The sequence below is a fragment of the Antennarius striatus genome, chromosome 14, assembly GCF_040054535.1.
Source record: "Antennarius striatus isolate MH-2024 chromosome 14, ASM4005453v1, whole genome shotgun sequence".
Taxonomy (NCBI): Eukaryota; Metazoa; Chordata; class Actinopteri; order Lophiiformes; family Antennariidae; genus Antennarius; species Antennarius striatus.
This window is the reverse complement of record NC_090789.1, coordinates 13,195,973-13,215,788: the sequence shown is the minus strand read 5'-3', so window position 1 is coordinate 13,215,788 and position 19,816 is coordinate 13,195,973. Positions and strand designations below refer to the sequence as shown.

The 19,816-nt window shown below is 40.3% G+C and overlaps 3 protein-coding genes and 1 non-coding gene across 4 annotated transcripts in view; 3 read left to right on the top strand and 1 right to left on the bottom strand.

The window, feature by feature from the left end:
- LOC137607019 (glutamate receptor ionotropic, kainate 5-like) overlaps positions 1-1,112 on the top strand; it is a 74,613-nt gene extending 73,501 nt beyond the window's left edge. The window contains exon 19 of the mRNA XM_068332425.1: positions 345-1,112. Within this exon, the coding sequence (XP_068188526.1) occupies positions 345-1,112 (768 nt within the window). The remainder of the gene's footprint in view (positions 1-344) is intronic.
- Positions 1,113-7,494: 6,382 nt separating this feature from the next.
- On the top strand, positions 7,495-7,567 carry trnav-cac (transfer RNA valine (anticodon CAC)). The gene has a single exon. It is a non-coding gene; the product is annotated as a tRNA-Val (tRNA).
- A 2,245-nt stretch (positions 7,568-9,812) lies between these two features.
- On the top strand, positions 9,813-12,032 carry LOC137607771 (piggyBac transposable element-derived protein 4). The gene is made up of 2 exons (XM_068333728.1): positions 9,813-9,961; positions 10,325-12,032. Exons 1-2 carry the CDS (start codon positions 9,813-9,815, stop codon positions 12,030-12,032), a joined length of 1,857 nt encoding a protein of 618 aa, XP_068189829.1.
- An 820-nt stretch (positions 12,033-12,852) lies between these two features.
- Positions 12,853-19,816, bottom strand: part of LOC137607618 (glycoprotein endo-alpha-1,2-mannosidase-like protein) — an 8,941-nt gene continuing 1,977 nt past the window's right edge. Inside the window, exons 3-4 of the mRNA XM_068333508.1 lie at positions 14,457-14,533; positions 12,853-13,750 (exon numbers count right to left, since the gene is read on the bottom strand). Coding sequence (XP_068189609.1) covers positions 13,114-13,750; positions 14,457-14,533 — 714 coding nt within the window. The 3' untranslated portion in view covers positions 12,853-13,113. The remainder of the gene's footprint in view (positions 13,751-14,456; positions 14,534-19,816) is intronic.

Sequence of the window (19,816 nt, the reverse complement as noted above, 5' to 3'; positions counted from 1 at the left end):
CTACTCATTTGGCCATTTAGCAATAATCATTGTGGAGATGTGTGTCCTTTGAAATTTGCACACACCTAAACTGAGACAGAGCCATAATTCATCTCTACACACAATAATACTACTAATAACTGTAAAAAACTTGATTGAAAAAAAAAATCCTTGTTTCTGATCGAGAGCTACATGATTGTTTTCATTTGATTTACATCTTGTTTTCTGTCTGTTCCAGACTGATAACTTTGGGACTTTTGGACTTTCTCTTTAGGGAGCCATATTTTGACACGTTGTTGTTTAGATGCTTCATCTGGACTTTATTTGAAATGAGTTTTGTCTCTCTGTTTTTGGCTTTCTCTAAGGTCTCTGTTTGTCAGGAGATGCTGACAGAGTTTCGAAATGCCGTCTCATGTAAGAAGAGTTCTCGTTCCCGCCGCCGGCGCCATCTGAGCAGTGCTAGCGGCGGAGTCCTGCGCCACCCATCTCGTCTGGCTCTAGCAGCCCCACGGCCAATCCGTCTGGTCCGTGAGATACGTCTCAGTAATGGTAAAATGTACAGTGGTACCGGCCCACTGACGGGTGGTTTGGCAGGTCTAGCAGGAGGTATGGGTGGAGGCCTTGATTTGGGTCCAGGACCGCAAAGGCTACTGGAGGACCCACTAGGTCCCAATGCCACTACTAGCACGCCATCTCCTCCTCTTCCAGCATCAACCATGGTGGCTCCTCCTGCACCACCTCGCAGCTTCCTCCAGGCCTGCAGCCATGTTCGAATTTGCCAGGAGTGTCGGCGGATTCAGAGCCTGCGGCCAATCACACTCACACCTCCACCACCTCCACCCCCATCTTCATCCTCCTCTGCTTCTTCTTGCTCACGGATCCCTCCTTCTATTCAAACGCCAGGTCACCACCACCGCCACAACCTGCCCCACCTCCACTACCATCATGGCTCCATGTCACTGCCTCGCCTCCCACCTCCACCACCTACAATCCCAGCAGACAGAGCAGACAGTGACGGGGGGATGAGGAGCCCCCGACGGACCAATACCAAACCCACACCACCACCTCGACCGATGATCCTACCCAAAACACCGACGCGACCACCAACAGACTTACTGGATGGGCACAATTAAGTTGAGGGACGCTGTGTGAGCCGTCATAAGAGGGGCCCAAGGTTGTGGTTTTGGACGTTGTGTGAACTTTTTGGCCTGAACAGAACCACTGGATCCATCCAAACGAGCAGGGGTGGGTGGAAGAAACCATTTTTACTCTTTTGTGGGGTCATTCGTCAAATCTAAGCAACTTTTGCTCAGTGGATCATACCAGTAACATGTCCACAAGGGTGAACAAATGAATCCATTGTTAATCGATACATTTTTGGATTAAACCAGCTGGGAGTCTTTGGCTCTCATGCTTCAGCCAATCATCTCGCTCCGTGCCAATAAAGGAAGAATCAGAGAGACTGTTTGTCAGCACTCTGAAGTTTTAATGTTTGACTACTGAACCAGGTGTTTGGACTACGGAGAAGGACAATGACAGGCTATCTGAGCAGCTGTACAGTCTTCATAGTCATCTGTCAATCTTTTGGACATCTATGAAGGATGCAGGCCAGAAACCCTCACCTGACACCTAAAAAACTGACCAACCGGTGCTGTGACCCCAAAACAGGAAAACAGGTACATCAATACCCCCCCCCAAAGGCTACAGATAGTTCTTTTTCATGCAGCATCAAATACACAACACACAGCAAGACATCCATAAATGTGAAAGTAATGGAGTAAAACAAGACAAAGAAAATGTTTTCTCAAGGTGATTCAGACGCTGATTGTTGGGGACTGTACAAAAATAAAGAAGAGCGAGTCTTTTGGGAGAGGGTTCATCTTTTTCAATGTTCTGGGTAGAGCAGAAAAATGTCTTCTTATTTATTTTTTATTTTTTTGGCATAACGGTGCAGTAAATGATTCTGGAAAAGGATAGCTGATTGTTGTGAGTTATTCCATTACCCAAATCAGTGTCAGAGAATAAACTGGCTGGTTAATTCACTCTCAATTTGAGTTTGTGAGCATAAAAACAGTTCTGCTCATTTTTTTTGACAATGGCTAATTCAGGGTGTCTGCAGAAAGATACATAACAATAATATCAAGGTGTAAAAAATTTAATGAAAGATACCTATCAAAAAACCATGAGTTAACCTCATCATACCATAGATGCCACTGCTTTACAGTTTTATATTTCACAACTCACTTGAGCATTCAGGAAATACTTTAATGTTTCAGCTCCAGGCTTGAAAGAGACAGTGCCATCAGAAAACCACAGTATATTCTTACAAGAATAATATTATATCTTTTCTCAGATTATTCCTTCTCTACTCTTGCTGTGTTTGTCTTTTCGATTTAAAATATGCAAAATAAATCATGATGATTTTGCAATAAAACATTTTAAATTAAATGAATGGGAAATTAATCAGAAATAGATCCTCTAATTAAAATGTTCGCCCTTAATTCAGCTGGGCTGTAGTTCACCATAGTCAGTCTTCAGAGAATGAGACTCAACGATAAGCTGTCATCATTCAGAATCACAAACTTCACCTTCAGTATTTTATTTTAGACTTCCCTGTGTGTAGCATTTAAGATTCTCTTCTAATATGCAAATTGCTGACTAATGTGATCATTTAAAGGTTCGAGTGGAGTTCCCCCTTTGAGTTGTTGTGTTTTTGAGTTCTTTATTTTCAGTAATGAAAAACACCAACTCAGTTTTACTTTGATTTTGTTTTTTACTTTTAGAAAATTACAAATATGTTTGGTTTTCGTACAGTCCATGGAGCAAGAGAAACAGAATAGGTGTTTATATGTGAGGTCAATGTTCAAGTGCAGGCTGTGATTTTTATTGGTCTGTGGAGGTCAAACATACGACACACACGCAAATACATTTTTTTAAGTACATGCAAATACATTTGTAACTTCCTATCAGCGTGTCTAAGTAGAATGTTGCTTGTTCATGATTTATTTAGTTTTTATATTGAGTTGAGAACTCCCTTGTTAGCTGCAGCCGTTCTACAGGATCCATACACCGATGAATCTCATCGACCAATTAACTCTGTATTGACTGTCAATTCTATATGTAATTGCTTAGAGCAGAGGCATTCCTGCAGGATGCCCACACAGAGGAGCCACATGTCAATTGATTTAAGGAAAGATTTCATACAAACTGAAACTTAATTTTGTTTACAAGCAGCGCCTCTTTTGTTTAACTCATTTTTACATGAAAACGGTTTTAAAACGGGCCAGCAGCATCTGAGAATGACCGTCAAAATGACATGTTTTCAAGTGTGTGTGTGTGTGTGTGTGTGTGTGTGTGTGTGTGTGTGTGTGTGTGTGTGTGTGTGTGTGTGTGTGTGTGTGTGTGTGTGTGTGTGTGCCTGTGTGTGTGCATTTCATCATACTGTCTACTGTTTTATTTCATTCTGCTCTCTCAGATTGGTACCAGCAGCTCATCAGTAGGACAAAGAGGACAGATGGATATTATTCTATTATTATCATTGTTATTGATATTGACATGTGGGGTGAGTGTAGGAGGGGATCAGCCCTCTGATGTTCAATATATAGACACACATTTGGAATAAAAAAAAATCAATGTACCAAAAATACTCTTTGAGTTTTTATTTATCCTAACCCCTGACCTTTTGACCTCCTGTACCAGCAGAGGTTTGTTTTCCAGATGATCAGACATCAGGATGGGCAGTTGGGAAGCAGACCAGGTAATGTTTTGGGTTAATTTAGTTTAATGGCATCATCTAAGTGAAAACAGCTAAAAGTATAGGTGGCAAACAAATTCCCGTAAGGGTCAGTTTGCCCATGTGTTCAACTGATCCGATTGTGGGTGCTTCGACACACTGGAAGTGACACACAAAGGAAATAATAACTAACTATGTTAAATATACAGAATTGTCCATCTCTAATTTTCAAGCTGTAAATCCTGGTTTCACAAAACACCTAATAGTCATGAGAAATAGCTGTGCTTTTTTTGGTTTTTGATATTTTTTGGAATATTTTACTTTTTAAATGTTTTCATTGAATCATGATTTTCAACTGACTCTTCATAAAGATTTGGATTTTTTTTTTTTTTTCCAATTCTGCTCTTTGGTTCCAGTTCTTTGAAGGGCAGGGTCAAAACAAATGACATGTTTATTTTCATGGAACAAAAATGTATTTTGAAAAACCTCATGAAAACTAAAGATGTGTCACCAGTACTGTTATACATATGGAGTTGATGTATTACCAGCGTCTAGCCAATAGAGGTCGGAAGACGTGTGTGAGTCATTCTTGGATCTTACACTCCATATCAGAGTACTTACTATAAAAATAATTAAGAGTCGGTTTTCGTTTTTAAAAAAATAAGTTCGTAATTGTATTTACCTATTTAGAATTGAACTACTACTGGTTTTTATTACAAGACTTACAAGCAATTTAGACAAAAGTAAGCACATTGTCTTCACTGGGTGGTTCTGAACTATTGTTTCAAATCCACACCTGTGGCCTTCCTGTGTGGACTGTGGAATGTTGTCCCTGTGGCTGTATTGGTTCTCTCTGAGTGCTGAGCCCAAGAATATGCATTATGTGAATGTGTCCATGTGTGTGAACTATCTCTACACATCAGCTATAAGTGAAGAGGTATGGGAGTATACCACCTCTGACCCAGTGTCTACTGGGATCAGCTCCAGCTCCACTGTAAACATGCACAGGATAAGTGATCATAGAAACTGAATGTATACTCACTGGCTAAGTTAATTCCTAAGGAGTGTCTCTTCATCAACGCAGTAAAAGTTATGTGTATGAGTGATTGTCATGTCCCTCACCAAATGCCACTCTAAACCAATGTTTTCAAAATGGGGTCCACGGACCCTGAACTAAGGGGAAATTTATTTCAAGGAATTATGACTTTGTACCTTTCACTATGACTGCAACCATAACAAGCACAGCAGTAGAATGTCCCATTTGTAAAACTCTCATCAAAAGGGGGTCTTGGGCAAAAATCTTGTCAGTTGAGGTACATGGTAAATTGTTTATGCTTCCTTTATTTATGCATGTCGTATTTATCATTAAAATAAGAGTTTTAACAATGAGAGTTTCGTGGTCGAAACAATTTTCAGACACTACTTGTTACTTCGCTGTATTAATGCATAGTCTCTTGGCGCCATCTGTTGGATGGATGCAGATTCTGAAGGTATTCTTTTCCAAAATTAATGCATAACATTTCCGTAGTCAATAGTGTCCTGGTTTTTTGTTTGTTTGTTTGTTTGTTTTGATTGTTACATAATATGCGACAATCGAAACCCCTCATTATCCTGATTATAAAAATTCTTATATTAAAATCACTTTATCATAATGCTTATTATTTGTACATATAAATACCTTTAACATACTGTTACATAAGAATATGTTCATTCCTTTGATAATTACATCCTGCTTCAAAGACGTGATGTATTGCAATTGCCAGTATTTGTGTGTTCCTCCGTTCGTTTATTCTTCATTCGTTTGTCAACCAAATATCTTTGCAACCGTTGCAGATGGAAAGATGAAACCAGAAGCACATTGCTCCGGCAGTAAAGAGGATGAAAGTGAGATGATGACCTTGACCTTGAGAAAAGTAGGTCACGGTCAAATTTCAACTTTTGTACATTTAAGAACCGGATAGGATTGAAAGACGAGGGAGGCCAGTGTAAGACCATAGATCAAAGCTAGTGCTTTGATCTACCAATGCATTAGCGTTGATCTATGGTCTTACTTGCACTGGCCTTCTCCATATGTACTAGTCTATGCACTAGTTCAGTGGTTCTTAACCTGGGTTCGATCAAACCCTAGGGGTTCGGTGAGTCGGTCTCAGGGGCTCAGCGGAGACTGAGGTCAAGACAAAACGTGTCGGGTGTTTTTGCCGAACATACACGAATCACTGTGTACGTTTGACACATCGTGTCAGTTCATGATGACACGCCCCCCTTAGCCATCACTGGCTGCAGGTGATCACGCTACATCGATTAGCCTACCTGTGCTACATGGGATTTTGTGCACTCAGTAGTCGATTTATTTTTTTTATTTTTTATTTAAACTTTGTTTATCCAGGTGAGTCCCACTGAGATTACAGATCTCTTTTGCAAGGGAGCCCTGTCATGATGGTACGTCATCTGATTGCTTTCTTAATATTTTAATTCATAGTAACTATGTTGGACATCGTTACTATGCTCAACAAATATGTGCAACGAGCGGCCGTGGCTCTGTGGTCGAGCGGGTCGTCCAATGATTCAAGATCAGCGGTTTGATTCCCGCTCCCGCCGAGTAATTTGTCGTTGTGTCCTTAGGCAAGGCACTTTACCCCCCTTGCCTCCAGTGGGGCAAGGAGGGTAAAGCCACGCCTCCGTGGCTGCCCCAGGGCACCTGTGGCTACACACGTAGTCTACCATCACCAAGTATGAATGAGGAAGGAATGAATAATGAGCGCTATAGAAATTTAACCCATTATTATTATTATTAACGTGAATTTGCATGTACTGTATAACAGAACGTGATGGGAGTCAGCGTTCTATGCTATGTCAAGATGAGCAACTCTAGTCTCGCACTGGCAAAAATAAAGGAACACTTCCTTAAGCTGCATGGAAAAAAAAAAGAAACAGACTTTGCTGTGAAAATGACATCAGAGTAGCACTTGTCAAGGTGAAGCCAGGCATGTCTGAACTGGTCTCTCAGTAACAGCAGCAGGAGTCACACTGATTTGCAGGTAGGTCATTTCATGTGAGGTCATGCACTGTCTTGGTTTTGTTCTTTGAAAAGGGTGACATTAATACACAATTCATTAAATGCACCAGTAAAACATATGCTTATGTCTTAAATTGATTTTTTTTTTTACTAAAGAAGGGTTCGGTGAGTGAGCATATGAACCGACAGGGTTCGGTACCTCCAACAAGGTTAAGACCCACTGCAGTAGTTGGATTATGGGTCTTTTATTAAACGGCCATGGCCTATGAAAGTAGGTCAGGGTAAAATTTTGAATTCAGGGGTGTCGCGGAATGTTGCAGTCTATGAATGCCTATTTCCTAGTTTGATTTATTGTCATATCATCAAAATAAGAAATAAAAAAATTGCAACGTTAACCCGATATTGTAATTCGGTCGCTGAATTTCATTGTTACTGTTCACACGCGAATCACCCGTGAAAGTAGAGCGACAGGAGGGCCCACCCTACTCTACATCTGATTGGCTATGTGAGATTTACCCCGAGACAAACTAGCCAATTCGACCAATCAATGCTCTCGGGTAAGGCGAGTCGTAACGTCACCGCATTGCGCTTCATCCAGGAAGTGTAAAATAAGCTACTGTGTATCTCAAAAAATAATTACCTGTTACGTAAAGCCTGTATGAACTGAAGCGCGTTGGTTGAGCTTTTCTATTTTATGTGACTACAGTGAGGACTGTTGATACTGGATAAATACAAATACTCTATTACACCACTGAACAACATGAAGGTTTCCGTAGTGTAGTGGTTATCACGTTCGCCTCACACGCGAAAGGTCCCCGGTTCGAAACCGGGCGGAAACAGTTTTCATTTTGAACCACAGTATGTAGCGTTTTACTGTTATGTTTTTACTTGATAAAAATAATTCAAAGGATAACTGGCTTTGATTATGTAGATGCTAGGCACTATACTACCACTGATAACATAAGTTTAACTCAGGATCTGTCAGAGCTATTGGTCACATTTTTTTCTGTTTTTTTAAAATCTTTTCTTTATCTTTTTTTTTTAAATAGGTGTTATAAGATGGCTTTGTTTATGCCTTGGTTTACTCAGCTGTCCCATTGTTCCCATCACAAATGATCATACAGGGTTGTCATCATTCATGTGATTAAACAGCCTTCTTCTGTCCACGTCAACAGGTCACGAGAGATACTATATGCAAGAAGCCCTCAACATACAAATAAAATTGTTCCGAGAAGTTGTTTGTAATTCAAATTTTTTGTTACTTGTGAATTTATTAAATTTCATCTATAATCACAATTTGAGGTCATTTAAATGCCGTTACTACTTCAAATATGAAAGTACTATTCCCTAAGACTTACCAGAAACAATTACAAGACATGAAAGCAACACACAGTAAAACAACATACAGATTCAGGTCGTTTTGACTTAAGTCATTCTCAATTATCCTTCTCATTTAAAAAAATAAAAAAACAGAAAAAAAATAGGTTTATGCCTTTTCAGTGGAATTTACATGTCAACCACAAATATTGGAAATGTAAAATCTAGAAAACCGTTAAAAGCACATAATATCTTATTACCATATAATGAATTGCGGCTAAAGATGGCAACATATGAGATTTTAAGTCGGTCCGCCACAAAGTTTAGACTATTGAAATCACTAGAAAAATGTAAAAAGGCACTTAATGTCATGTTACTGTACAATAAGTAAGAATAAAAACATATGTCATGTTAAAATACATATGTATAATTCTAATATCTACCAGTAACGTTAATTCAGAGTAGCGCATCCAACGACAACAGCCAGAGTCACTTGTTGATGTTGATTATCCACTGTATGGTACTGCATGTAGCTTACCTTTAGAGCGAAGGAAGAGGAGAGGTGTTACTGTCAGTCATAGGCAGAGTTGTCATCAGAGAGATGGTCACCACTACCGCTATCTTCACTGGCTTTTGCTTTATCATCCATGATAAACAGTAAAGTATTCAAGGTTTAACGCTCTGAGATGCTCACATACACAGCATAGAACAATTAGAGAGGGAGACTAGTGTTGGAGCTGTGTGAATGCATTGAGGAACAAAAAAGTGAACTGTAGTACAATAATCAAATATATCTGTCCATAAGCCAAATGTTTGTATGTTGAGGACTATCTATGTTGTTTATTTCTGGTGGAGCTGGAGGGTTTTAAAAGAGGGAAGGATGTCTGGAATGTCCTGCTTTACCTGCTTTCAACAATGACTGAACCCCAGACGAGTGGAGGAAAATGGATGGAAGGTTTCGAATAAGGAAGCAAGACCAGGTTTTTTTGACTACTTTTGTCACTTACACTCAAAGTGCTGGACAGACAAGCATGAAACTGGATGGAAGAGTGGACAGTGTCCCAAAGAAGGGTTACAGATTCTTTGATGTGGATAAAGTAGTGGGTTAGTAATTTTAATTCCTTAATTCATTATTATTATAATTATTGATTATTTAACCCTAACCCTCGATTGATTGAATAAGGGTTAGGCCGACGATCACGCCGGCGTGATCAGAGCGCATGATGTTTTTAAACCATTCTTAACAAATAAAGTCTGTCATGAAGATTGCTGTGCTCATGTTTACTTGACAGTAGAGATGTGAAACTGTCTTCCGGTTTTTATTTGGAGCCGATTGACCCCGGAAAACCGGAGATATGACCGTTTACATTTGATCAAAGAAAAACGCTTCAAAGCGCTTCTCAGTCAGATGCCAGCTCTCTGTTTGTCGTGTATTCGCCGTCTTACAAGCGGTGACGCATGTATTCACGTGATTTACACATGTCTTGTGATTCGTCCATTTTGTCACATGATGCAAACGTACTGATTGGTGGATCTTGTCACGTGATGCTTTGTAAATGTCTCGCGATAAATGCGTTTCGTCACGTGATTCCGATTATAAATTCCTTTGGCGCGACCTGGTGGCGCAAAAATAGAAAGGAAAGAGTTTAGGAGAGAGGTTAGAGAGGTTAGAGAGAGGTAAGAGAGAGGTTAGAGAGAGGTTAGAGAGAGAGATTTGGGAGAGATTAGAGAGATTAGATAGTGAAAGACAAATTTAGTAAAGTAAAAATGAAGAGAACATTGAACGTCAGGCAAGTTGTGCAGATGTTGGAGGCAGAGGATGAAGAAGATGTTTTGTCATCTCCATCCTCCTCTGAGGAGGACAGCTCCGAGGAAGATGACAATACAGACCTGACCCTTGTTGGCATTGATGAGACGTAAGTAAAACTAAACATGAATATATATAGCTTTTGTTTCATTCATTCCTGTATAAATTTGGTTGTTTTTATATCCGTTTTATATATTTGTTATATATATGTGTGTGTTTTATTATCCATTTTTTATGTAACATCATGTAGTCACATAGGTTTATATACACAAATAATCATGGCTGAAATTTTAAGTTTAGGAAATTCATTCTGAAGAGGATTTTCCTAGGTGTTATTTTGTGATACACTTATAGGTGTTTCCTATATCTATATTTCTTTTTTTTATTACGTGTCTTCTTTGTACATTGACTTGTTGTAGGGAGCCAGAGAATCCAAAGTTTTGAGATGTTATTTTCATGTGTCTGTATACAGATATGAGAATAGACCTGGACCCTCTACAAAGAGGCCGGGACCCTCTACAAAGAGGCCTGGACCCTCTATACAGAGACCAGGGCCCTCTACAAAGAGGCCCAGAAAGAGAGGGCGTGGGAGGACAGCTCAGACCAGGGGCAGCTTTCCACAGACTCGGCCACAACATGCCTTGCAGCCCTGGAGAACCAGAGATGACCCTGACACTGCCCCACATGTCAGCCGATTCGTGCCTAGAAGAACACCAGGAGCCCAAGTTGACAGCCATGCTATCCACTCACCGCTGGAACTGTTCCAGCTGTACTTCTCCCCATCCACACTGCGTACGTTGTGTGATAATACCAACAAACAAGCAGCTCGCAATAAAGCAATGGGGAAGAAGTACAAGTGGACTGATGTGGACTGCGAGGAGCTTTGCAAGGTCCTTGGGCTCCTGATTTACACATCTCTGGTGTCAGTGTCCAACATCAGCGATTACTGGAAACAGGCCTCACTCATGTCTGTGCCATTACCATCAACCATAATGCCAAGGGACCGCTTCAGGGCTGTGCTGTCCAACATCCACCCAAGCGATCCGGAGGAGGACGAAAACAATGAGGCAAGAAAAGGAACACCGGAGTATGATAAATTGTTCAAGGTGAAGCCCCTCATGAATGACATCATCAATGCCTGCAAGGCCCATTGTCACCCAAGGAGGGAGTTGGCGGTGGATGAGAGAATGGTGGCCACCAAAGCAAAAACTGGAATGACCCAGTATATGAAGGACAAGCCAATGAAGTGGGGAGTCAAACTGTTTGTGTTGGCCGACTCCAGCAATGGCTACACCATCAATTTCAATATTTACATCGGAAAGAAGTACACTGAAACAGTCCATGGGCTTGCCTATGATGCAGTGATGGACCTTATTCAGCCATCATATCTGGGAACTGGGTACCATGTTTACATGGATAATTTTTATACATCCCCCCAGTTGTTCCTAAAGTTGACTGAAATGGAGTTTGGAGCATGTGGGACATACAGGGACAACAGGAAGGGGTGCCCAACCCAGAGAGCCAACGCCCTGGCTAAAAAGTCAGAGAGGGGTGAGATAAGGTGGATCAGGGAGGGCTCCCTGGTCTTTGTAAAGTGGATGGACACTCGGGAGGTGTCAGTGTGCTCCAACATCCAACCAGCAGTTTCTGGGGAGGTGGTCAGGAGGAGGGTCAAAGATAAAGATGGAAGCTGGTCAGTAAAAGACATCCCCTGCCCCTCCCCAGTCATTGCATATAACAAATACATGGGTGTTGTAGATCGGTCGGACCAGCTGCTGCAGTACTACTCAACACACCACAAGACTGCGCGCTGGTACCGCACAGTCTTTTTACACATGCTAGACATAGCCACTACCAATGCTTACCTCCTCCACTGTGACATCAGTAAGTCACACCAGCTGAAGCCCCTGACCCACAAGAACTTCCAGGCTGAGCTGGTGGCCCAGCTGTGTCAGGTGGACCTGAGTGGCAGACCAGCAAGGAGGAGCACCAACCACGTTCCTGTCGGCATTGCTGTGGTGGCAGACCCCACTCAGATGGCCACACAGGGACGCAGGATCTGTCAACAGTGCAATCAAGTGTACCAAAGAAGGAACCTCACCCCTTGGAAGTGCAAAGCCTGTGACGTGGCACTATGTGTTATTTTGAACAGGAACTGTTTTGAAGAGTGGCATGAATGAAAAAAACAACCTGTAGTCATTTTGAAGCAGCAAAAGGAGCTTCACCCCTTGGACGTGCAAGACCTGTGACGTGGCACTGTGTCTTATTTTGACAAACTCCTTTGAAGAGCGACACAAGTGGCACAAACTGTAAATAGTTAAAAGCCTATGGCAAACTTTTTTGAGTTCAAAATCTAATTCAATGAGCATTTTTTTGGTTTTTATGTACAGTAAAATACAATTTGTTCCATTTTCGAATTTGACTGTGTGTCTTTTTTGGCCCAACAAACTCCTTTGAATAGTGGTGTAAGTGACACAATTTGTATATAGTTATGTTACAAGCCTATGACAACCTTTTTTGAGTTCAAAATCAAATCGATCAGCATGTTTGAGGTTTTTATGTGCAATAACATAACATTTTTCCATTTCCGAATTTGACTGTGTGTCTATTTTGCCCCAAATATGTCAATATAGTAAGTTATAGGGAAATAAATACTATCTCTTCATATAGCTGAAGTTGTGCTGGAGATAGCCATAAAAAGTATGGGTGTGTTAAATCATTTTTAATGTGGTATATAGAGACAAATATCAAAAGTATCAAAAAACGGCCAGAATAGCTTAGGGCTGTAAGGGTTAAACTGATTATATTTGATTATTGAGGACTATTCTATTTTTTGTATTTTATTTCAGTTATTCTCTTGCTTCTTACTTCTTTTGGAAAATAATTTCCTTGTTGAGTGACTGCATTGATTCATAAACGGTAAACAGACACAAAGTTTATTTCATCCTCAAAAACCAAAGCAGGATAAAATAGTATTCCATCGTGATAAAATAAGGACAATAATAGAGCAGACATAACTATACTTCTTTGTGTCATAAATTGATACCAAATAGACTGTCCATTGTTGTGAATTTACAGCTTCAACATATCAGCATACCGACCTGTTCAAAAATGTTAGCTTAACAAATAGTAAGAGTAACATGAACAAATAAAGGATAGCTCATCAGAAGTGCTCAGGGTTGGGAGGAAAGGGGAACAGTGATAAACATGAAGGTGTTGATTAAACGTCTTTTCTTTAATGCTCAGGTAATCAAACCGTGTTCACATCAACCACTTGTCCTTCTCCTTGTTGAAGTTCTCGGCCCACTGACGAGTGAGCTCCAAGTAGTGGCTGGGTTGATTGGGTTGGTAGTCAAGGTACAAACGTGTCACCGTTTTCTTTGGCGCAGCTCTCTCTATCTGTGTGCCTTCGTGCCATTGGTTGAAGGAAGTAATGGTGACAATTTCTGGTCTCACAGACAACGCTGCCTCCAAAGACGTCTCATAGTAACGCCCGTTAACTCGGTTCCGGGTGTTGTGGTTGTTCCATGGCCGAACAGCTGTGTCCACATACCCCGGTCCAACACTGGGAATAAACAGCAGATTGTTTGCATCACAGAAAGTCTTTATGGCTTTCCAGTTTTGGTGGGAGGAGCCAAAGGAAAAGCCATTGGAGGCAAAATAGGTGTAGATTCCATCAAAACCACTGGAGTGAATGTCATGTTTGTGACGCTCTTCAACAATGAGGGCAAGGAAGACACCATCATAAGGTGTCCCTCTGATGCTGTGGGAGCCTTTAGTCGTTAGGAGCTCCGCCCAGGACTCTGGTGGGGTCAGGTAAGAGTCATAGATGTAAAATATGGGGAGGACTTGACCTGTGCTTGATCTGAATCTATAGAAGGCGCTATGTGTTCCATACCTGCGAAGAAAAGCTGTTACAGTTATTATATTCAAATTGGGAAAAAAATGCTTCGCATTGCACCTTTATTAAAGGCAATATTTCACAGGTGGAGTTTTTATCATTTCATTTACAACATGTTGTGTCCTTTCCTGGCTCTTTTTGAATCGTTTGGTACAGATGGTTAGCACAGAGGGACTCCAGAAAAGTTGGTCGCAACATGAGGCTCAGAAGTTAGATTCAGATCCATACAGACTATCCTGGGATTGATGGTACTCCAGTCTAGCATCTTTGAAACCTCTATGTCATTTCTAGTCACGCATGTGAAATCATGGGATTTTTTTTTTCTTTTTTTACATCAGACTACTGAATATCATTAGATGATCTAATTAGTCTCACAGCCTTTATCAGTCTCCCTGTTAAAGTTAATATGTTTTATATGTTGTTTCAGTTGTATTAAAACACTGGATATTATCAAATTCTGCAGAGCCAGGTTTTCTTTTACACACATTTAGACTGATCGACGTTGGATCAAAAGCTGATCTGTTATAGCAGGATCACAGGGGAGGCGTCTATATTTAACAATCCCCATTCTCATTCATCAACCATCAGACTTCATGTTTCAGCAGATCGCCAGACTTCTAACTTTAGCCGTCACTGTTGGAGGAATATAACTCAACACTGGGGCCAGTAAGAGGAAACACGTGCAGTAAATTAGCCAAACTACCTGTCAATTATGTATTTGATGTTGTCATGCATACTCTGGTCTGTCCGTCCTTTGTATGGCTGGATGTGAAAGGCCACCTGTGTCAATCACAAATGAATGATGATATTAACAAAGGGATTAGAAAACATAAAAAAATATACACATTCCTTGACATAATATAGTGAGACTTAGCACTCAGTGTATCATTTGTATGATGGCTTCTGCAGTGGTTTTGTGTCTTTGTGAAGCTGTCATGTTTTCACATCTGCTGGATCACAATTGCAGCTTGCAGCCCCAGACACGCCCTTTCGGCATTGTTTAAAAAGCATTTATTTTAATTTTTGCCGTCATCTTTACTGGCTTTTTGGGATCATTATCAAAACAAAAGTCATCATAATAAATCAAAAGAAACACAAAGAATTCAGAAATATGTTCCTGTTCAATGAAAAACAAATGGAGTTTGATGCAGAAATCTAAACCATGTCAGGTACAAGAATCAGGTCTAAAGAGACTGGCACCATCTTTTTTCTGCTATAAAACAAGTTCATTATTTGTGTAATATGATACGTCTACCAAGGACCACCACAATGTGTATATAATCTACTTGTTGTGTACTACTGATACGTGGATCAGCTTCATATTTTCCTCAATCTGCCACCCACCTGAATGAGTCACCATTTCAGATTTAGAGACTCAAAGTTACGTAAATATTTAAAGGTACCTGTAACTGTACCTCAGAATTTAACAGAAAAGCCGCTTTACTTATTTCACAGTATGAACCTGGACTGTGTGTGGGATCTTTTGAATGTGCAGAAAAAGAAAACAGAAACTAAAATTTGTTGCTGCATGCACGGAGTTTAATGAATCTGTTGCACCTTGTGCATAAATGACACAGAAACCAGAAATTGTTTCCGCTACTCACTGATCTCTGCAGGTAATGTTATTTACATTTTCTTTACAGTGAAGCTATATTATTTCACCTACCAGCATCCTTGGGGTTACACATCATGGCCCAATCTGCTTGCACCACCCATCCTATTGCACTCACAAGGATGAGCAGCAGCTCTCCTCTCCACAATGAAATATGACAGAATTTACTCATCTGCCTCTTGTACCTTAGGTTTTTATTTGGTAGTTGGATTACGAAAATAATGTTCTGTTAAGTACCAAGAATATGTTAGATGTATCCTAAATTCATGTGTACCTTAGACCATGCATTTTAAATTGCACATTTAAGCCCCATAATATTTCATGTTTGGGTGTTATTTTAACATGTGGAATTCCATTTTCATTTTCATTTCTTTTCTATCATTTCCCACTCGAGGAGAGTAGAGAAAAAAATATAGACTGTCTTCTTCCTCTGGCGCAAAGATGGAAGTACAGAGAGCAGCTGACTGAACGTATGTCGCCTGCAGGAGGTTGAGAGCTTCTCTAAAATAGAGAGTGGGGAGGACAAACGAAGTGAAGCAGATGTTCACCATCCCCACGGACTCACTGTCATCTCATCTGTCAACACGTTCAGGTGACGTCAACCACACTCATCCCTGTGTCTCAGAAATCCTTTTAAAGCTGCTTCTCAGCAATAATTAAAACTCAGGAGGAGTGGATCAAGCACACCGAAGAGTATCTGCACACTGTGAGCAGATGCAGCTGCTTAGACGAAGACAGTTGATAAATAGCATTAAACATTTTATTCACAGTACATATTCCTAGCTCATTCATTCTTAATTTCTCTCAAGGCCAAAATAATGATTCCGGTTTGCTCCTACATAATGACAACATTTACCTCATGATGAGAGATATGCACATCATAATGTCCAGTATGAAAATATCTTCATACTCTTAACTTTAACAAAATAATTTAAGGAGCTGCACAATAATGTGTAGTAAAATTTCCTACACAAGTTTTTTTATTACATCTACATTAAAGAACATGAAGTTCTGTAGGACATGAGAAGACAAACCTTCTTATCAACTTCAACTCAACTTTTATTGATATAGCCCCAGACCTTATAAACCTTGACCTGAAAACACAGAATATAGAAAAAGAAAATTATTTTCTATAGATTTCTGTGACGTCTGGGTTATGTTAGGTTTTATGAAACAGACATCGGAACTAGATTAAAACGTGAAAATGACCTAAACATGGGGTATGATTTCAGAGAGGATGTGGTGTGATGTATTTCAGTAGGAGCAGAGATTTAAATGATGGATGCTGGCGTTCGTGCTGCTAGTTTGCTGCAGTCACAATGAAGACAAGAGGTGCAGCTAAACATCAAACAGCAAAGGATTGACAAAGCTGTTTGGGCCACAAACACTGAGCGCTTAACGCCCACTCCATCTTTCAAACAAGGCTGCAAGGTCTTTATAAACAGTTTCCATGGTAACGCAATGGTTTTTGGCACCTGGACACAAGCTTGTCAGTTGCTCTCAACTGGTATGAAATCTTGTAAGGCCAGTGAGGTAAGACGCTGCTCAGTCTCTTCCTGAATGAATAAACAGTAGCTGAAAAATATTTTGTTTGCTCAGATCCCCTCACTCTGCGTGAAACCGTCAGAGCTGCCCGATCAACACATATTTATGTTCCAAGCCTCGGGTGAATCTGGGCTGCTGAAACAAACAGACCTCCTGAAGAGTCTGGCTTTTACTTCAAATAACGACGAGTACTAGCCCGATGCAGTGTTACATCAGCATTTTGAGATATGGAGTCAGTTTTTTTTTTTTTTTTAGCAGAAATTATCATTGAAAGAGTTAACATGCAAAAAAATATAAATTTATAGTACATAAATTTAGCAGTAAGCGGGGTTCTCTATAGAAATCCAGTGATATAGCCTGATTTTATTTACACATAGTGCATCCGTGTTACCCTCCCACCCAATCTGTGATGCTTTGCACCAAAGAAACCGGGACGAACAACATGTGCATAAAGTCTACCATCAGTTACAGCCGGTGGCTTTACCCTGGACCATCCACAGGCAGCAGTCTGCTGTCAGAATATGTTTACTGCCACTTAAGCTGTTGTTGATGACACAATGATGGTGGAGTGAAGACGTTTGTTTGAACCTGAGAATGCTACAAATCTTTATAGAGCCACAGGACTCAGGAGTTGGGTGACAATTCTCAAACTTCCACATACTATTGACCCACAGCTCATAGAAAAACATTGTTTACTGTAACTTTAATGCCTTTACTTGAATGTTAATAATAAAATCAGATTATTGCTAGGTTTGTGATTATTGAAAGAAAGATGTAACAATCATTGTATTAAAATATACAGATCAATATGAAATTCATAAATAAAAATGATTTTCATGATCTAAGCAAGTAAGATCAGTTATGTCAGCAGTTTCATTTAATAATACATGTTTCCGTCATTAGAGCATCTGTTCAGCTGCAGTTTTCTTTTGTCTCCTTCTGTCTCAACATCTCACTGAGCAAACATGTTCAATCTGCTGCATTAGTGAAGACAGAGAAGGAATTATACATCAGCTGTGTCTTGCTGCTCATCTGATTTAATGTTTAATGAACAATTAAACCAGAAGGATAAATGCATATAAAAAATAGCATATACTGTATTCTATAAGTCATCAAGTCATTAATAATGCTAATTTCTTATTTAATTGTGTCCCTCGTCTCTGGTGGCGGGATGGTGGCGCAGCGGGTAGTGCTGTCGCTGCACAGCGAGGCGGCTCCCAGTTCGAGTCGTATTCTTCACGGAGTTTTGAAAATAGATGGATGGATAATCTCTGGTACAGACTCTGGTGGTCTGGTTTGAATTTAATAAAAACCGCTCCTCAGACTGGTTTTTGCATGTTGATGGAAGAACTTGTCCTGATTTAAAAGCTTCGAGTCAAACAACACACACGCCACACGTTTACTGAAACACAAGCGGATCCTAACAAACACAGTCCTCAGCCTGTATTTAGTCAGCGGCGGCGCTGGTGCGCTGAAACACTGGAGCATTAGCCTTCAGGTCAGCTGTGAGACACACACTGTTGTGTAAGTGTTGCTAGGACACACAGAGACCCAGTTTTCATCTGAGACTTCCACATAAGGAACAGTAAAGTCGACTGACGGAACACTCATCCTCTTGATGCTGGATCTACAGCCGCTGACGTCTCGAACTCCTTCAGCATGTCGTGGCTCTGCACTGTCTGCCCCCTCACTGCTGAAGCAGATAAGACTTTGTTTGACAGAATGGTGAGATGAAAAAGAAAATGTACCCTAAAGCGCTACCTTAAAATGAAGCTCTTGGCTCAGCAAAAATGGCATCTGAAAGCAAGACATTTTCATCTCTCTGCTACACACATATTACTGTAAATGCCACATTTTGAGGTCATCGAAGTTGAAGACGCCACTGGGTGGTTGGCAACATCTTCACTGTCAGGAGCTTCAGTGGCCCAGAATGCAATGCAGCTGCAAGGCACATTGCGTTTTCAATAAAGGGCACAAATGGAGGAGTCTCACAGAAACGCTATGTTCATTAACTATTCGGCTTCATACCGATGGAAAATGGTCGCATTTCACAAAATGCTTCTGGAGTGAACAGGCAAAGAAGATAATGGCTTGTTTATTTTTTTTAAAAAGGATGAAAACAAAAAGATTCCAGAAAGTTCATTGGTGTGTTCATGCTCACTGGACCAGATCAACACGAGCTCTTCTTCCTCACTACTTACACAGAAAAACCCCCCAAAAAAACCGTCCATTGATCTCTCTGACCACAAATTCTTGTTCTGCTGGATGCAGAAATTGCACATTTTTATGGGTATTCTTTGACGCCAAATTCTCACTTCTGTATGGTCTTCAGTGAGGCTGAACAGGGTCTTCAGTTTACCTGAGAGCCTTCAGGTATAATTTCAGCTTAAAAATAGATGCAGTTGTTTGTTTCTCTTTCGACTCGATTTAAAATGTCTTATCATTTTCAGTTGTTGATGGGAATGCTTCAAAGCTCAAGAAATAGTTTGTAGATGCAGGCAGGTCATTGTCAGCGTGGGCTTGAAAAGACAATAACTGATTTTCTTTTATTTTTATTTATAGTGAATTTAAGAGTTGTTTCAAAATAAATCTGTAATAATCATGATCTGAGTATTTTTCTCTGTGCATAAATGAATGCATCCTATAGTTGACATGTTGTTTGTATGTCTCAGTATAGAATGTTTTCACTGCATGCATGTCGTCCAAATCAGATCTGACCTGAGCCGACTCTGTGCAGTTTCCTGCTTTTCACGCTCGGGAATTAGCATTTTCAGATGCTGTGTGAAAACATAGCAGCTGATACAAGACCAAAACAGGCAGTGTGTTATTCCTAACTCTAACATTCAACTGAGTGACAAGTCATTCATTTAGAAGATGATCGGAAAGGAAAAACATACCAGTTGTCT

Excerpts from the sequence above, each read along its gene's own strand:
- LOC137607771 (XM_068333728.1), top strand. The coding sequence starts at position 9,813 with ATGAAGAGAACATTGAACGTCAGGCAAGTTGTGCAGATGTTGGAGGCA. Across the intron at positions 9,962-10,324 it reads CTTGTTGGCATTGATGAGAC|ATATGAGAATAGACCTGGAC; the intron begins GTAAGTAAAACT and ends GTCTGTATACAG.